This window comes from Platalea leucorodia, assembly GCF_965183815.1.
Source record: "Platalea leucorodia genome assembly, chromosome: 4".
In the NCBI taxonomy this organism is placed as follows: domain Eukaryota; kingdom Metazoa; phylum Chordata; class Aves; order Pelecaniformes; family Threskiornithidae; genus Platalea; species Platalea leucorodia.
Genome location: NC_138826.1, coordinates 47465376 through 47486094, shown reverse-complemented (window position 1 = coordinate 47486094; position 20719 = coordinate 47465376). Strand labels below are relative to the sequence as shown.

At 40.1% G+C, this 20719-nt stretch overlaps 1 protein-coding gene across 1 annotated transcript in view; it reads right to left on the bottom strand.

The window, feature by feature from the left end:
- Positions 1 to 20719, bottom strand: part of LOC309589909 (potassium voltage-gated channel subfamily KQT member 1-like) — a gene marked incomplete at both ends in the record, with an annotated part of 511694 nt that overhangs the window by 466426 nt on the left and 24549 nt on the right. Inside the window, one exon of the mRNA XM_082310623.1 lies at positions 15107 to 15197. Coding sequence (XP_082166749.1) covers positions 15107 to 15197 — 91 coding nt within the window. The remainder of the gene's footprint in view (positions 1 to 15106; positions 15198 to 20719) is intronic.

Sequence of the window (20719 nt, the reverse complement as noted above, 5' to 3'; positions counted from 1 at the left end):
CACTGATGGCACTGGAAGAATCATTTTTACAGAAATTGTATATTAGAATCTCTGGGTCAGTTAGGTAAAAAATTGTGTAGAAAGGAGACAAGAAGATAAGTGCTGAGGAAGCAAAAATTTCTTAGACTTAGGTTATTCCTTGATGATCCTCTGAGGGTACTTCTAAAAGCTGAAATTAAAACTATATCTGGCCTGAGGGTATTTTATTCTCAAGGCAAATTCCAGAATGTATGATTTTATTTCAGCTACCAACAAGAACCCATCTTGGTTACATCCGGGAAACCCTGCTAAAGTCAATACGGTTGCACAGTCTTCGGAAAGGAAAAATAAATTGTTGACAGGAAGGAGGAAGAAGGAGGAAGCTACATTTTTAATAAATTTGAAATTAATTACTGATCTCAGTTCGTTTTGTCCTGGACAGGTGTCCACATTACCAAAACCACAGCAATTAACGCATTTGTTGGCAGCCTCAGACAGGCCAAAGACCAAAAGACCATGGAAACTGGACAAACATCACAGCTCTATAGGTGGTCCCTCCAAAAAAAAAAAAAAAAAAGAAGGAGGAAGATTATGAAATTTACACTGTTGTTGTGTATACTTCTAATGAAAGATAGAAGACATCCATTTCCAGGGCTGTCAAGGCTGATCAAACCTCACCTCACTAAATTCACTTTTAAAAAAGCCCTTTTCTTCCTATACACATAAACACTTTTCAGAACCTTAAATTTATTGCCTCACATTTACCTTCTGGTAAAGAAAAAAAAAACCCCAGCATTTTTCTGGCAAGTCAGAAAAAAGGCTTGTTCTCACCAAAATGGCAACAAACGATGGTGAAGAGTTGTTGTGGACAAAAAATGAACCAGAAAAAATCTGCAAAAAAAATCTGCAAATTAAATAGTATGCCAAATATGCTCCTGTTGATTGACACCCATCTATATGTTAGTTTGAGATCTTTCTCCAGCTTTCTGAAATTTTCCAGAACCCTTGCTTTCAAAATAGGATTATACTCACAAGGATCCCGCACAACTTTTTTGTTTGGGCTCCCAGCAGTATTTTTCCCCTTCTGCAAGTGGTGAAGGAAGAAATACATGATGGAGGATTCTCAGCAGATTTTATAAACCTGGAAAGCCATTTGGCATCAACAGAAAGCCAGGGATGAACTCCTCTAATGAAATCAAAACCAACAATAACAAGTAGGAACAAACCATTACCTCAAAAAAATAAGAGTCACATCAGGCGTGATGAAAATAGAGCTAATAAATACCCTTGGCTACTCTATCTAGCAATCAGCTTTGAATGTCAGCCTTCCATTCTTCTCAGCAACCCTTCTCTGAACTCCTATGAGGGTAGAATGGGAAAGCAAAGATGCACATCCTTTGAACAGAACAGCTGCCATTAACTGTCAGGACATTTGCCATGACCCACTGAAGGATCAGGAGACAGGTGCGGAAAAACACAGAGCATCATCCTTTGTCTGGGGCACTGAACCTGCTGCAGAGGCACGGCCAGAGGCACGCTGTATTGACAAATGTACCAGTGGAGAGGGTCTTTCGGCAGCGCTGCAACTTCAATTATCTTCCAGGAAGCAGAGCACAGAGTAAGGAAACAACAGTACGGACCAGATTCTTCACACTCACATGTTAGTCTCTTCCTGTTTTGTTAGTGGTAAAGGATACTCTTGGCAATTCAAATAGCCACAGTAATACTAGGGAAAGCATTTAACATGCAGTAACTGCCTATCCACTGTAAGAACTGACATATAATATAATTACAGATTTTAAACCGGGCTTGCACTACCTAATATCTCTGCTAAAGTCAGTAGCAGTGTTCCGTTATTCTGTGCTTGTCCCTGTTGTCTGGGAAAAATAAACCAAAACACACACCTATAATATCCTTTGCCCAGCCAGGTGGAAGACCTTGAACTCATTTCATCTTTGTATTTTTTTTTCTTTTTCTTAAGTCTAGCCACTGCATAGGTCTTTCTTTTCCCCCCACAAAATAAACCATAAAATAATACACAATCATGTTTATGCTATTTTTAGTATAACTCCATTTTATTAATTGTATTAAAAATATGAAAAAAATAAGCTTAAAGGCAAAGATGTATGCAAATAACTTCCATCCGTATCTAATTCAATCAGTCAAATAAGAAACGCTTGTGGAAAAGCCATCAACTTTTACCCAAGAATGTAATTGATGACTAAATAAAAAAATGCTCACATTAACACAGAAAATCAACATTTTATACAGGAGCATGTGTAAATGAAATATATAGCCTGGAATTTACAATATGTTCCAGTATGGTTATGGATAACTGCACGGGGGAAGCAGGAGAAGGGAAGCAGTTCGGCTGGAGTGATTAAAGTGCACACATGAAAAAGACGAGTATTTTCTCAGCTGCAGCTGTGTTTTAGGTGGAGAGCACACACAAGGCTCTCTTCACTTTTTTTATTGGAATATTTAGGTGCTCGGGTAAAAGGAGGAAGTGGGATGGCTAAATGAATAGTGTGTGCTCACGAAGATTCAATCAAGGAATGGCAGCTCAAAACAATGAAGCCTCAGAAGCAGGCATAAAGGTTTAATAGTCCAAATGTTTGCACACGTGTACTTATGTCCAAAACTTAATCTGATAACCTGTCTTCAAGGTTTTCCAGTCCTTAGAGTTGAAAATGTCAATTTAGTGACCTGTTTAGCTTAATAGTTACTCAAATGTTATGAAAACCTACTGATATTGAAAATACTTATTTCCTACCATCATGCTTGCTCTTATAAAGATGACAGACATCATATGTGAAAATATAATATCTAATATATGGAAGAAAAGATGCCAAATGCTACTAAGTGTCCTATAGTATCATTAGCTTATTCAGACTCACATCTCTTTGATGAAACCAATGCACTCAATGTTTAAAAGCCTGTTGTTTGGATACAAATGGATTTGTTTAACATTTCTTAAAAAAAAGTTTCCATGCACGCCTGATTGATAAATATGCTGAATTTGCTGAATTCATACCAGGAGTATCTTTATCTTTCAGTTTATCGACATTTGCTATTTCCTGTACAGAATGAAGTTGTACGCTAATGAGGGAAGGACATGGTGCTGTAGTCACATTACCTGTGACAACTACCATTCAAGTGAGTTGGGTGACTTGGGGAGGAAGATTTACTTTTCAATTCTGTTTAGGCAGGCAACAATTTTTCTACAAAGAAAATTAACTACAATCTCAATTTTTTTTGAACAGGACTTTTTTCTAGAATTGATTAATTCAGAAAGAATCCACTAAGGCAAACACAATCAAATAGTAAATCAAGAAGATTCAAGAAGTTAGTGCCTGAAATTCTTCATTTCTCTATAGATCCACCAGTACCCCACGGGAGCCTTCCAGTGCCCCAACAGCATGTCTTGAAGCCTGACCTGAAGGGATCACCTCTGGTAGGAGAGGAAGGGTTTAGCTTTGCTCCTGGAGTGGAATCTATCCAATGTGAATATCCACTTCGGAATTGTAAATAATCATATCCATGTTTCTTAACCTTTTGATTTGGGAGGGTCTCAAAATTTCGAGGAGAGGAATTGGAAAAATCCTGCACGTACCTCCCCACCTTCCTCTCACTCCCAAGTAAGAAATGTTTCTCTAGTCTCTTGGGCCACATTCTGAAACAACTTTGCACAGAAAACTCTATAGAGCTAGAGTAAGAAGTGAGTAAAATTTGACTAAGGGCATTATGAGTTGGCCCTTTGTTAATTCGTCTCAGCCATACTTACTGCACAATGATTTCTATTTTAGATAGTTTAAAAGTACACAGCAATCATCCAACACAACCTGTTCTGTACTGCATTAGGGCAACCCACAAGGTAATATAACCCACAAGAATAACTGTATTATAATTCACATCGAGAAGCTTGATAGTTACATTTGATTCCAGAAAGACTATGGCAACTCAGCAAGATCACTTAGCAGACAACTTAAGCTTATGGAATGAGTTGAAAGACTTGTGGACTCAATTTTTTTTCTAATATGTTTAATGTATGAAACAATATTCCATATCTATTTTAATAATGTTTTATATTGTAATAATATAATATTCCTGATCTATTTTTTCATCTTCCCACAGACCAACAAGAAGCCCAGAAAGAAACAGGCATTCTCCCTCTTGTTTTCTCTCTCACAGGTTTACAAGGAATAAAAGAATACAGCAAAAGCTTTTGAGTGATGTGCTTATTTTTATTCAGATGTATTCTACACTAACATAGTCTGACTCTTCCATAGTAGAAAAGAAATAGTGTATTTTTCTACTGAAGCAGTTTACCTGTGCCTTTAAGGGACTGGACACCTCATTAACACCTACTGTTACACAAGCAATATACTCTACACAAATATCACAAAATGCCACTAAATATTATGGGACCTGCTCTACATGCCATAATCTGTAAGAAATCCATTCTCATCTGTAAAAAATGATCTGGTGAGGCGAGCAGGAGGAGTACCTGTGAACTTCATGTATTAGACTATCAACATATCACTTTATTAAACAGACCTGGAGAAGGCCCTAAGTGCTAATGCCATGTGGCAAAGCACAGATTTAGAGTTATAAATGGGCACAACAGCAGCAAATGGATAAAAATTCCACCATTTTTAATTTCCAACACTGATTGCTTTGATGGGATGGAGAAAACGCCCTCAAACCTAGTGAAATACATGCACTTCACCATAAATCATAAAGAAGACTAAATTAAGCTTATACACTATGCAGCCTTGTTTCTATTCTGCTAACAGATTACAGATCACACAGCATTTTATGACATGACTACATAGCTTAAATGGGAGAAGGGACAAAAGCAGAGACAAAAATAAAGGAACGGGAGAGCTCCTCCACTGTAGACAGGAAGAGCGTGTCCTCTTAAAAACACACACCTTGAAAATGGTGTCATCAACTCACTACTTTCAAAAAAGAAAAGCCATCCTCAGGTCCAGTTCAGAAACAGAGCAGTTAAATATACACATGCCTTAGCTGGCTTAAGTAATCCAGCTATCACTTGGTATTCTGAAGTTTGGGTACTCTGAGAAGCCTAGCTTATATATACAGCAGGAGGATGTATTCATGGCATATGATACAGAAGAAATCATTCAATAAAGCCAAAACCAAGCAGTGACTTCAGGAAAGACACAGAACAATGTGACCCATCTGCAGCCTAGAACTTTCATGAGATCCTCCCCTTAAGCCCTGACCCCTAAATGGAGCCACAGCATGAGCCTGTCTCATGAAAAGCTTAAGCAGCAGCTGATGTGGAAGCTCCTGATCTTACATCTCAGCCTTTTCTCCAACAGGATTTGCAAACAGAGGGATGTTAATAAAAGCTACATGCTAAATGTAGTCACTACATGCTAAATGTAGTCACTACATGCTAGCAACCAAGCAATGTGAGAGGGCAGTGAGGGCCTACAATAGAGACAACAAGCGAGGTCCCCAAGAACAGAGTCTTTAAAGGTATTGTGTACCCTCTAGAACTGTACTGCTATGAACTACAGGTGTTAATGTGTTTGGAAGATATGTTGTTGCTTTTTCCAGCAAAGAAACACGTCAGAGGAAAGCGGATGCATAAAGTCTGTCTCCCAAAGGAAGAGGTACCACAGGAGCCGAGCTCATACAGAAAAACCACTGGAATCCAGGATCCAGCCCTGCTGAAACAGGGAAGGTGATCCCAGCTGAAACACTAAGACAATCCACCTTGTTTGTGGCTCTGCTGTAGAAAGCTTCTAGGACAGCACACGCCCTTTAAAGTCTTATCCCATAAGCCTGAGAGAACTACAGAAGGAAACCACCCATCAGGAGAATATGACTAGAATCTAGTGAACCCTGGTGAAAGCAAAAGAAAAGACTCTGAAGTGCTTTACCTATTTTAATATATAATAGCTTTGTAAGGAAGTCTTCCTTTTTTTGCACTTAAAACAGACCACTATCAGAGATACAACACTGAAACAACTAAGCTTTTGGTCCAATCCAGTATATAAATTCCTACACAGTTTCACCGTTACCACTTAGCCTGAAAATGTTGCAGTGATTTCACATTTGGATTATGTGCTCTGAATTGGAAAACGCATTAAGATAAACAATATTTCCTATCCCTCCTTCATTCCAATTGCAATGACCACAACATTAAATACATCATGGCATACAAGCAGAAATTAAATCAACAAAGTTGAATCACTATGCTTGATAGCAAAAACATTCTATTTTCTCAAAGTCAAGAACACTCTTGGTATTCTTAAATTAAGAAAGTAATTAACATCAAGATATTAAAAGAGAGAAAAATTTTCCCTTCACCTCCAACACTTTCATTGTACAAACTGATGATTTATTGTGTTCTGTTACTCATAGTGTGCAAAAACATCATATGCATGATAAAAATAATATTTTGTTTTGGTTTTAGAACAACACAATTAGTGAAATTACTCCCACAAGCTAAGAAACTCTCTTTCTGCAAGGTCTTCTACAATAAAAATAAAAATCTGTCTTTTGTAAACTACCATGGTGACCTCTCCTGGTAGAAAAATATATGACCTCTAACCATGAAAACACTCAATCAGATTAATCCTCAAAGGAGGAATTACACCTGGCCCATTTTATAGTTTATTTTTTAATGCCATGTCCTTAAAGATCTAGATGCCATTTACAAATCAAAACCGACACACAAACTACTAGATCATTAAGAAAACATTACAGCCTCCTGCTGTATAGGCAAAAGCTTATACAAGAGGCTTTGGCAACTTTTTAAAAATAATATTTCAATAGAATCATCTTAGAGTAAGACAAATTTATAACTGTATATATTAGGGAATTAAAATTTGGGGCAAAGTGGAAGGATAAAATGTTGCCTAAAAGTGACACACTGAAGGAAGCCTGAAAAAATAGATGGACATAAGCATACACAGGGTTTTCTGAAAACATAGTATTTTTTCCTTTTCTGGCATAATTTTTTAAAATAAAACCAATAATTTTCATGGGGAATTTAAGTAAAAATACTCCTAAACACTTTTTTATTTTTAATCTCAGTCACTTAGCTACTGTGATCTTGGACTCAGAAAACTTCAAGGTTTGTCTATGGTCACGCAAAAAGTCTGTGCTAATACATCAGCAACTCTTTGAGAATAACTCAAGACATTCTTTGCTCTGAACCCCCACCCAACAATACTAACTAGTGAAAATTTATAAATTTGTTGTAGAATATGCACACACACCTGAACGAAAGCTTTATACATCAGGAAGCAGACATGTCCATGTAAGTTTGATGACCTCCCAGAGCAGAAAGTGGCCAAAGAAGAAGCACAACTTTAAACACTACAGTAAATAAGATTTTAGAGGATCGTTCTTAGAACAGGGAGTACAAAAGGAAGACTTACATACAAGTTACAAATATTAAAAGTCAAAAAGACTTTAAGTCAGTCTTAAAAAAAAGTCTTAAAAAAAGTCTTAAAAAAAAGTCAGTTAAGCAAGTAGAAGTTTTGTAATGAAAGACATCATAAGCAATCAGCACTGATTTGATTGATCTGTTGAACTCACAGGGAAAATTTCAACAAGTGAAAGCAAAAAGAAGTAAAATGGTTAGAACTCTGGGAAATATGGAAACAGAGTTGTCCCGTGACAGGAATCCAAGGTAATGATAAACGCGCATACATATATTTTAAGAACAAGTAGATTAAAGCCCACTCTAGTATTTAAAGACTAAATTTTTCTTCTTTTAATTATCTATTACCAAACCATCTGTAAATATATCAGTGAAGAACTGAAGTGTGAAATGACTTCAAGCGGGTAGGGTTTCCAATTAAAAAGAAATAATACTATGCCCGTTCTCTTAATTTCTCAGACTATGCATTTTGAAATAATTTTACATTAAAGAAAGAATAACAAGCAACAGGGAAGGATGATGGAACAGAAAGACAGCTGTCAGGTTTTGCCTTCTTCAAGATGCACACTCTTAAAGAGCCAGGTTCCTGTCAGAAAAGTGCATGCGGATGCAGCTCTGCAGATCAGGCAGGAATCACAAACTCATTCTGCACTCAGTCACATGGTATTTAAGGAGCACTGATGAAAACCTTTGGGAAGGTAGCAGATAAACACAAGTAATAATTAGGAGTCAATTCTATCAAAGACAGAAAGAGAAAAGTGTTGACTCAAGATTAAGTATTGACTAGAGGAAATCCCATAATCACTGTTCTTGACTTGTATTTGGAAGAAGCTATCAAAGAGGCAAGTGAACCCTGACAAATATCTCCATGAGTGCCAAAAGTGTCTAGAAAGTAATTAAGTAGGGGGGAAAAAAAAAGACAGCTATTTAACAGTTTTTTTCCTTCCCTGTTTTTACCAAAAGTATCAATCTATTTTTTAAAAGGAATTTTAGACCAGTTCCAAAATACTGATGCTCACATGCGTGTTGGGAACAGACTTTACCATGTGGTCCACAATAAAAGGCAAGAAAGCCACATTCCATCCCCTCCCCTCAAATTGTTACTCTTAGAATATACAATACACCCTGGTTACCCACCTTCTTGTACTCAGGCATGGCATGATAATTTGTAAGGCTGTATCTCAAGTTCATGAACATCATCCTGGGCAGGATTATTTCAGACACTTGTTTTTAGTATACAATAGAATAAGTTCTCACTTCTCAGCAGTTCCAGTTACAGAACTGCCCATAGTTATCCCTCACACTGCATTTTTGGCTCAGTATGCTGTTCAGTTTTGCCAATCTGTTCTGGGGATCAAAATGCAGGATTTCTTAAGAGAGTACCTGTTCCAATATTTAGGGCATGAGATACTTGTCATGGTTTAACCCCAGCCGGCAACTAGGCACCACACAGTCTCTCACTCACTCCTCCCACAGCAGGATGGGAGAGAGAATTGGAAGAGTAAAAATGAGAAAACTCGTGAGGTAAGATAAAGACAGTTTAATAGGTAAAGCAAAAGCCACACATGCAAGCAAAGCAAAACAAGGAATTCATTGACTACTTCCCATGGGCAGGCAGGTGTTCAGCCATCTCCAGGAAAGCAGGGCTCCATCATGTGTAACGGTTGCTTGGGAAGACAAACACTGTAACTCTGAACATCCCCCCCTTTCTCCTTCTTTCCCCCAGCTTTATAAGATAAGCATGACATCATACGGTATGGAACAGCCCTTTGGTCAGTTGGGGTCAGCTGTCCCAGCTGTGTCCCCTGCCAGCTTCTTGTGCACCCCCAGCCTACTCGCTGGTGGGGTGGGATGAGAAGCAGAAAAGGCCTTGACTCTGTGTAAGCACTGCTCAGCAATAACTAAAACATCCCTGTGTTATCAACACTGTTTCCAGCACAAATCCAAAACATAGCCCCATACTAGCTCCTATGAAGAAAATTAACTCTATCCCAGCCAAAACCAGCACATACTGGAAAAAATGCACAGGGACATCAGACAGGGGACTTAAAAGAGGCATGACAGACTTCTTCCAGAAGTCAGGTATTAAGCACTTAGTACACCAAATCATGATCTGACAACAGGCCACTAAAGGTGACATCATGGCAGAAGTTTGTCACAGACCATGTGATCAGGATAAGTTTCTAGATCATGCTCTGGTTCTTATAGAGGACTTTAATTCAGCTAGCACCTATTTGAAGAGCAACACAGTGAGATACAAGCAACCTGAGAGATTTCTGGAGTGTTTCAGGAGTAACTTTTAGACACAGTTATTGAGTGGGCAACTGGGAATGAAACACAGCTGGATCTGCTGTTCAGATATACAAGTAAAAATTAGTTGAGGATATAATAATCAATGAAAATGTCTTGGATGTAGCATCAATGAAATAATGTAATTCAAGATCCTGAAGGGAGTACAGACCCTACACTTCAGGAGAGCAAACTTACAATTATCCAGGGAACTGACAGGTGGGATCCCATAGCAGACAGCTCTGAAGGGCCAACGAGCTCAAGATAGCTAGCAGGTCTTTAAAGACAACCTCCTCCAAATGAAAGGAAGTGATGAAAGATAACAGGAGAACAAGGGAAGTGATTATTCCCCCTTAGCACTCATTAGATTGCACCTAGCATACTGCACCTGTTTTTTTTCCACCACTACAAGAAAGACCTTGATAAACTGGAGCAAGTTCCGCATAGGGCCATCAAGGTGGTCAGGGTGTTGGACCACGTGCCCTGTGAGGAGAGGCTCAGGGAACTGGACTTGTTCAGCCTGGAGAAATGAATGCATGGGGGACCTCTGAGCTGCTTCTCAATACATACAAGGAGGTTATTGAGAAGATGGAGCCAGGTTCTTAACAGCAGTGCATGGCAGGAAGACGAAAGAAAACAGACCATGGCAGAAGGATGAAAGACAACAAACAAAAATTGAAACAAGGGAGGTTCATACTGGATATAAGGAGAACCTTCTTCACCATGAGGGATGGTCAGGCATTGGAACAGGCTGCCCTGAAAGGCTATGCAGTGTCCATCCTGGAAGGTTTTCAAGACCTGATGGGATAATGCCCTGAGCAACCTGGTCTGATCTCATCACTGACCCTGTTTTGAGCAGGAGGTTGGACTAGAAACCTCCTGAGATCCCTTCCAACCTGAATTATTCTATGACTGTATGTAAAGAAGAAACCACCAAGGCACATGGTTCCAGAGTTCTTGAGATACAGCATTTGCATACTATGACAAATGGAGATGCTACTCCCTCCCATTACACAATCTGCAACTAGAGTGGCCACAATTATCTTGGAAAACCCTATTTGCCCTTCCTGCCCGGAAAATTTCAGCATCTGCAGGAGCTGAAGAGAGGGGCAGGCAGTGCAAGTTTAGAAGGCAGATGGTACTGTAGTATTGCCTTAAGTGTTGCAAACACTTTATTCACCACTGTGGCCTGTTCCATTGTGCTTGTTTCCCCAGACATTGTACAAGAACTTTCTCATGCAGCAGATCCTAAAAAATGATGGAGAGACAAGTTAAAACCAACTGTACAGATCCAGGACCAAGGAAAGCAGGGGAAACTAGAGATTCCTTTTCATACCACACCACATGTAGCAATCTGAATAAAAAAAAACCCCTGCAAGTGCATTTAAGCTTTGTGGATCATGAAATAACGTGTACATTGTTGTTCTACCTAGAAGTCTTGTGATCCATTTTAAACATGATTTGAAACTCTAAGCTTCTCTCTGTAAGTGTAAAAAATTCAGGAGGAATTATGTTCTTCACTATCTATTTTGTTGGTGTTTATCAGCATGATTCATTGTGCCAATGCCACTGTCACCTCCCTCATTTGCTGGCTTGCTAAATAGTCAGAGGACAAAAAAAAACCAACCAGGAATTAACAAAGATCATAAAATGTATGCATATGGAAAAATTAAATTAGATTATCTATCATCTCAGACAGAGCTGGCAAAAACCCTCCCAAGAGTAGCAGTGAATACACAAAATATTTGGTAGCATGAGAATAAAAACCTCCTTCAAATGACAGCATTTGCAAGTTCAAGACATGCAATTTCACCAGTTCTACTAGCATGGAAGTAAACTGATTTTACCACTATGATGATCGGATGGAGATTTACATGTTGTCTTTTCTTCACAAATGCAAAGAAGTTTCCTTTAAGCCCAAGCAAGGATATCAAATAGAGCAATTTACAGCATTTGGGGAGGCACAGCATCAGTCTATATCAGAAGCTGTGGCTATGCAATGCCTTCAGTAGTGTCAAAGATGACAGATTTGCCTTAACATTCAAACACAGGGCCAAAGAGTCATAATTTGTTTTTCCTTCAGAATCCACCTGAATTTTCAGAGACCTGAAAACATATTCTTGGGGGGCAGGGGGAGGAGAGTAAGGGTTTGGGGCTTTTTTTACTTTAAGTTCCAGCACCTGCTTCTTCAGCCCCCTTTTTCCATTCAAACAACAAATGCTGCTTTGGAGGGCCTTCTTGATATGATATTCTCTCCTTGGTATACTCACATAGCTTACCTGAATGATGATAGGTTTCACACTTGACAAAAAAAAATCTTACACCACCCAGATGTATTATGAACATTAAAAAATGAAGTTTTTAAAACACAAGACTTTAGTGGCTTAGGACACATCTGCAGTTACATCTGTTACTAATGTGCCATATCTACCCCAGTGACACATATTATCCAAAATTGTATTTGGCACTTCATCTCACCCTCTCTAAGAAAATACAAAAACATTTAAGTGTCTACAAGTATCAAATGCTATCTTTCTCGTTAGGCCTTACCAACTTTCAACATCACAATTTTGAAGTTGATCCTTCCCAACTGTTAATCTACCTCAATATAATGAAAAGCAGTTTTTCCACAAGTGAGAAAATACCACAAGCATCACATACTAGTATTTATTTGCTACTGACACACTAACAGGGCTATACAAATAATTACAGGTTCCTTCAATCAGGAGAGAAACAAATCAATTTCATTTTGAACTTGATCCAATAGATGCTTTGGTCCGATTTTGTTTGTCACCATACGGGCAGTCTCCACTGTTCTCAAACACTTTCAAGAGAGCAGAAGGCACAGAAGGCAGAATACATAGGCATACGTTTTCATATTTTGGTGAGAGAAACTGTCTCTGGTTACATGAACAGTCAACTATGGTATGAAGTAGATCAGAGTAATGACCTACTACAGAGTAAAGAGAGCAATGATCTCCAGGCTCCTGTGGGGCTAGCACTCTTCTGGGTAAAATGGGAGATGCAGTTTGAAATTCCTTCAGGTAAAGGTGGGGAGAAGTGCTTAAAGCAGGATTCTAACCATTTAGCTACTAGAAACAAGAAACCCCACAACTCTATGAAAAAGAAATAATTTACTTAGCTCTAAAAGCAATCTTTCAAGTGTTGTAATTGAAATTAATTTGTTTCAGAGCAAACTCACAGTTTTAAGACAAATGCTTTTTAGGCGAGTGAATCTACAGTAGCCAGCAGAACAGCTCACCTTTGTGCTGGCCGTTTCTAGGAAGGAAGCTAAGGAAACATCAGGGAGGAAAATAAACTCAAGAGAGGTATCCTCCAGGATAAGGTTGTAACACAAGGTGACCAAGAAATTGTTCCAGCACTGCCACTGACTATGCATGATTCATTTGTTAGATGATAACATCACTTAAAAATAGCTAGCAATGCTATGTGGGCATCACGTGAACCACACATCTATCTTCATCTAGTTACGAAAGGAGGTTGTAGCAAGGTGGGGGTCGGTCTCTTCTCCCAAGTAACAAGCAACAGGACAAGAGGAAATGGCCTCAAGCTGCGCCAGGGGAGGTTTAGGTTGGATATTAGGAAAAATTTCTTCACTGAAAGGGTGGTCAGGCATTGGAACAGGCTGCCCAGGGAAGTGGTTGAGTCCCCATCCCTGGAGGTATTTAAAAGATGGGTAGATGTAATGCTTAGGGACATGGTTTAGTGGTTGACTTGGCAGTGGTAGGTTAACAGTTGGACTTGATGATCTTAAAGGTCTTTTCCAACCTAAATGATTCTATGATTCTATGATTTTTTGTCCACCAATATCTGTCTGCACATGCACTTAACATCTACGCAAAAACAATCAACTAAGCATTGAATCCTTGCCAGTGTTACTGTTTTGGGTGGTGGTTATACTGACCTATAATCACTCTACATCTTTCAGTGAGTATGAGAAGACTACATATGATTGGCAGAATACTGCACTTTGTTTGACACTGAATATGGCTTAAAGGCCAAGCAACATTTGTTACAGGATTAACATCAATCAAAATCCCAAAATAACTCAGGAGTCCTCGTGATGGCTTAGTCAATTGCACGCAAAAGCTGCATATACTAAGGTAGTCTAAGTCACAGGAAAACAAGTAAGTAACTGATTTTTATTTTCAAACCAGATGGAAAACCAAAATCCATCACATTAGAAGTAACCACTTAGCAAAAAGAAATTAGAATAAGAATACTGAGATTATCACACTGAGATAAGAGGATTTGAGTGGCTAAAATACAGATGTTGTGAGTAACTGTTTAAAAGTGATCTACTCCATTTTTATCAAGGATGTTTCATCTCCATTCTTAACTTTCTATAGATGAAGAGGGGCAACAGAACAGGAACATTGTCTAGAGTCCTCATGGAAATTATTTGTACTTTTATTTCCCACCTACTTCAAAATAACACTTAAAAATATTGTATGTATGTTGCAACAGTTCATAGATGGTTGCAGGAAGTGATTTCACCTTTTTAAGAGAGTTAATAGTTCAGGCCTGGTAGCACAGTTCAGGTACACTTCATCAGTAAATTAGCCACTCAGTCCAGTGATAAAAAAATTGTTCCCTGGCTACTGTGAAAACAATAAGCAACCTCTGTATACTTCCAAGTGAGCAGATTTTTCTATCACAACACCTGTTTTTTACATTACTACTTAAGATCCTAATAACAAGCAAAGGATATTAGATAAGCAACACAATGTCTTTATGCTTTTGCAAAATACCAAATACAAAACTTAATGTATGGTCAAGAACCTGACACCCTAGTGGATTGCTAACAGCCACAACAGTTAACAAACACCAACTTCAAGGCCAAATCACTGATGCATAGAAGTGTGATAGAAGCTCTTCCTTCCTGTTCTATAGACCGGCAAACTAGTCTGACAGAAATCACTTACCCCCAAGATTCAAACACTTGTGAAGAGCATGGTTCTTGGCCAATTTTTTACCATAAGACTTAGAAGAGATACGTTTTAAAAATACATTCCTGCCTATAGAATATCCTGTTCCACACTGCATAAGACTGATGAACACTAGCTGTCCACTATAAGAGCTACAGGGTACGGTTTCATACCTTATGAAAAGCAGGTACATAAAAACTGTTACTCTATCAAGCACCCTCATAGTTTACAGATCTAGAAAATAATCATCCCCATTAAACTATGACCTTCCTTTAATGAAAGCAGGTACTATTTTAAATGAATGAAAGCAGGTACTATTTTAAATGAATGAAACAGGTCCTATTTTAAATGTCCTGGTAGCATGTTTTGCATAAGGATTATTAACAGTTATCGCCCTTGTTCACCTAAAGCAATTTAGATTTAGTCAAACTGATTAGAGTCTTTCCCAAAAAAGTCCACTTACCATCCAGAAAAGGGTTCCAGTGGCAAATTCAGAGTAATGCTCTATAGTAGATAGTACACTGAATATTAAACAAATCAGCACCAAGAGAAATCTGTAAAAAGAAAACAGTGTTTAGTGACTCAACAAGTTGAACTGCAAATCTAGCTCTAGTTTTAGCTCTCTCATTCACATAACTTTGTTCATCACAAGTACTTTGTGTTTAATCAGGTAAGTTTTCCTAGTCAAGTGAATATCACCATTTTGCATTCAATAACTTTTAAGAAACATGGAATTAAAATGACAGGAAGGCTGAACACAGATCAATAGGTAAAACTCACATTATCAAGTATAATTTCCCATAGAAGCTTGTCATAATGAATGCTTCATGTTTCACTGATTGTTAACATGTGCTGCAGTAGACAGGTATCATAATTGACAATGCATTAATTAAAGTCGAATTAGACATATGACTGGAATGAGAAACAGTAGCTTCAATGAAAAATGTTCCATTAAACGCATTTCATAAATTCAAAACATACACAAATACAGAAGAAACAGCTACTACCTCAGTATTTCTAGTATCACCATTCAGATCAAGAAAAAAAATCAGAAGTCTCAAAATATACACTCCTACGCCCCAAAAATAGTTTAAAAAAGCAAAACTGAAAACTCATGAGAACTGGAAAACAAAATGTGCAATTGAATACTAGTTGATTAAACGCTTAAATGCTGGCAGAATACCCATTACTTTGATGCGTACAATATCTCAGCCATCTTTCCACCATCAGTAACATGTTAAACATTTAAACAACTGGTGAAAATAAATGATGTATGAAGAACTCTGATGGACACACCAGAAAGACAGACTTCTGATATGTTTGCACTACAGTTTTCACCATCTCTTAAGGTCATGCAGAAAACAAGAGGAAAGTAAGAAAACTGAAATTTCTTCCACTAACAGCCAGAAACATTCCCTCTTGTGTACCAGCTCTTACAGCTGTCATTTCCTCTGATTCCATGGCAAGAGGCTGTATCCGACCTCCTAAACTCCCAAACCAGCAATTAAAACCTTAACAGTCCTGCATGTGATGAGACATTTTTCCAGGGAGAAACCCTTCTGAAGAAGATAAACACTACTGACTAGGCTAGTTGAAGAACTTCAAAGCAAATGACAGACTAACAGCCCTGGTGGCTGTACTATTAAAATTGTGAGATTTCAGCAAACAGAAATAAGCACACCAACTACACTTAGTGTGCTTTTGGTAGCTTTTACATGAAAAATACAGGAGGAAGAGCTTATCAGGAAAAAATCATCTTCAACCTAGACACCTCTGCATGCAAAGCAGAGACCTGTCCTGTGAGCTGCACCAAAAGACCCCCATGTCCAGCTCCAGACAGCCGGGACAGCCGTGGTCACCCCATGTAATTGGGGCAGTTGCTGGGCTCAGCACGGTGCTGCATGGCTTGGGCAACGCTGACTGTGAAAACGGGAACCCCCCAACCATCTGGGGCCGGGTCCCTTCTTTGCACGCAGAGGGGGCTGCGCAGGGGGCAGTCCTCAGGCATGTTCCGACCTGTTCCTGTCCCCTCAGTGTCCTGGTGCCCCCGGCCATGTGGAATTCCCCCAGCCCCTATATGTTAGTGCTTGTTCAGCTGCCTTGTAAAGCCGGGGGCCCCGAACCTGCCTTTTTACGCGTGTTAATTAACTTCCTATTCACATTTAAACATTAATTATTAATTTAATTAGCTTTTATAAAGGGATGTGTTATGTATAACATTTTTATGGTTACATTTATCTTACTTATCTTTACCGTTTCTATATATGTTCTATATACACATATAAACAGTACATCTAAGTATTAATGAAATATATTTGTGCATATTTGTACTCCTTTATATACATACATACAGAGAGAGAAATATACGTTTGCGTACATACACGCACACAAACACAGGTATATACAGCAGACAGCCAGTTTGCAAGGGGAGCAAGCTAACCACGTGACCAGAAGGGCGGGGCTTCCCTGGCCAGTGGGCGGTGCCCTGGCCAGGGGCGGGGCTTCCTGGGGAGGTGTGGGTGTGGCACCTGTCACTGCCCACCTGGGCCCAGCCACGCCCCTGTCCTGTCCTGCCCTGCCCGGAGGGCAAGAAGCACATGAGCTATGAGGAGAGGCCGTAGGAACTGGGCTGTCAGGCTGGAGAAGAGAGGACTTTTAGTTTTTCTTCTGTACGGTGGGCCAGGCTGCCTCGCAGTCGGAAAGGGGATCCAGACTTCATGTATTCAGGAAGGGAGTGAGAGCACGGCACCAGCCAGTATCCGTACTGTGAGAACTACCATGTAAGAGAAAGGCAAGAGCCTACCACTTCTAAACTTGATGCAACAGGCCCAGATCCCAGCACCCCATATGGTCTTCCTAATCACCGGTGGAATTAATCACAGTACTTCATGACTGTATGCCACAATGTCCCTCAAAATCTGTTACAAATGAAACCCAATCGCAGTGATGCAATGCAAATCTTGCGAAGAACTTGCAGTGTTGATGGTACAGGAAGGATGAACTTTGATTTTGCCCATCCTAGAATATTACTTTGGATTTTCCAAAAGGCAAGAAAGTGTGTTTTTCTCCGCCAGCAAAGCTGAATAATGCTCCAGTACGTCTGATTCTCTTGATTATGGGATTCAGTTTAATTACCACTGGATCAACTCCTCTGTGAACACTTTTTGCTCCAATAAGTAGAGAGAGAAAGACAGATTTATCCCCAGAGTTCCTGATAACACAGTGACTCGTGCTGAGGAGCTTTGCTGCGTTCATTCCACAAACCATCACAACCATAAACACTAGTGACTAAAACTTCTGTCAGTAGAAATAAGAGATGAATTACTTCTTCACATCCAAGCCCCAGAGACAAGAACAATAAGTCTAGAACAGGTACAGCAGATATAAGAAATGAAGCATGGTTTTAAGGCCAAATTCACTACTTCTCACAAGTCAGTATAATCATATTGAGTAATTATTTACATACAATATCCATTAACACTAAATTTTTAGTAGCCTAAATAAAATGGTGCTAGTTTTGAATTCCAAGTGGGATTCACCTTTTACTAATAAAAAGCTAAAAGTTACCAGAGTCATTAAGGTAACCAATATTTTATGCTTCCTAATGAAGTAATTGGCTGTCTGTGAGCAGTGAGAGTGAGACTGCCCATTAAGAGCAGACAACACAACAGCACAGGCAAGGCCATCCCCTAACTCACCAGGATGCAGATTTGCAATACCTAAGGAGGGCTGAGGTGGTGAGAGAAACCAGCTCCATCAGCCCTTCAGTGATTTGTCACACAAGCTGAGGTAGAGAGGCAGGTCCAGCATCCATTCAAGAAGCCCAGGCAAGAACAGCAAGGCACATGACTATAAAACATAGGTCCAAGGTCTTTCCAAGAGACAGGGACTGGTGCAAGACTGGAGACAAAGCTACCTACAACATAGATTCAGGTTTAGCACTTGCAAAGAACTACTTGTGTATGGAAACACCCAGAATACATGTTTGTCTCAGATGGAGGGTAGACTGAGCCAATATTCTTTATGCAGCATATTCAACCCATGACTAGAACGAGGGAAAACTGGAGAATGCAAATATCAATGGGCACACAAGGGGTCTCCTTTTCCTCTTGTAGGAATGCTTCATATTTTTAGACTGCCTCAGAATCCCCAGGAACACTGAACAGAGGATAATGAACACTGAAAACAATTCTCATTCACATAACTAGTATGCTTGGTCCAGTCATTCACACATGGCAAGTCAACTGCATGTGAGTGCTAACACAGGCAGAGAGACGGTTGTTTCTCAGCTGCCACACAGACAACAGCTGACTTTGTTCAAGCCTAAAATTGGATTTGAAGATATAAAAAAATCCTGCTTAATATCTAAAGTCAGAGGGAAAGCATGATGCAAGAGAAACTGAAGAAAACAAACTTCTTACCAGAAAGGTAAGGTTTAAAAAAAAAAAAAAGGATAAAATCCCCATCTTTTTTATGTGTTTGTTTCTTGAAACCAACATAGAGTCTAAATTCAGCATATGACCCTTGTTAATAAAACTGAATAATCAAATATTACTGAAGCAAATCTATACACTTTTGCAGACAGAATATGAATGAGTTTTTAGTTCAACAATATCAAGCAGCTAAGTTAGCACATTTATAGTTAATATTCCAACGTTTCCCAAGGCATTTGAGCATGGCCAGCAGGTTGAAGGAAGTAAGCCCTCTCCTCTGCTCAGCACTACTAAGACTGTGCTGGGAGGGCTGGGCCCCAGTTTGGGCTCCCCAGCGCCTACAGGCAGGAACAGCAGGGAGCGACTCTGTTAGAGGGTCCCCAGGATGGGACCAGGCCTGGAGCACCTGACCTGCATGGGAAGGCCAACAGCACTTCCCATGACAGTGGAGCAGCCTTTCTCTCTGGCAAGGAATACAGCCCACAGGAACAGTCCAAGGAAAGAAGCCCTGAGCCCATCAGCCCCCACACCCTTCCATAGTGAGGCAGCCTCCACTCCACAACCTGGCTTGGGGTAGAACCAGGTATGTCCCTCCCCTCAGGGTGAGGACCAAGCCATGCATGAAATCGTTAATAGCCTCCTGATGTCACCAGTGATCTCACTGAAGCCATTTCCAGACTGTTACAAGAAGGGCCTCCAGTGGTGGTGGGAGACTGCCACAGGAATCTTGGTGTCATTTCCTGCTCAGCAAGGGTTTCTGGCAGCTATGAGTCAGATGGAGTGACTGTGGGAGAGGAGAAAGGACACACAGAGGAGGAGGAGCAAGGTGGGGAAAACCACAAGGGACATATGAGCTTCCCTCTTCCAAGCAGCTGAGGGGGTAGCTGGAGGGGTAGCCACTGCCACAACAAGTCACCATGGCTGAGGTCCTCCCAAGAAAAGGAAGCAACAGATGACCCTGCAAGATGGCCATCACCTCTCCTCCCCACCAGCCTGGGCCTAGCTCCCTCAGGAAGCCCACCATGGCTCAGTCAAGATCATAGAATCATAGAATCACAGAATGCTTTAGGATGGAAGGGACCTTTAAAGGTCATCTAGTCCATCCCCCTGCAATTGGCAGGGACATCTACAACTAGATCAGGTTGCTCAGAGCCCCATCCAGCCTGGCCTTGAATGTTTCCAAGGATGGGGCATCTACCACCTCTCTGGGCAACCTGTTCCAGTGTTTCACCACCCTCATTGTGAAGAATTTCTTCCTTATATCTAGTCTGAATCTACCCTCTTTTAGTTTAAAATCATTACCCCTTGTCTTATCGCTACTGGCCCTGCTAAAAAGTCTGCCCCCATCTTTCTTATAAGCCCCCTTTAAGTATTGAAAGACCGCAATAAGGTCTCCCCGCAGCCTTCTCTTCTCCAGGCTGAACAACCCCAGCTCTTTCAGCCTTTCCTCATAGCAGAGGTGTTCCATCCCTCTGACCATTTTTGTGGCCTCCTCTGGCCCCGCTCCAACAGGTCCATGTCCTTCCTGTACTGAGGACCCCAGAGCCGGACGCAGCACTCCAGGTGGGGTCTCACCAGAGCAGAGTAGAGGGCAGAATCACCTTCCTCAAGCTGCTGGCCACGCTTGTTTTGATGCAGCCCAG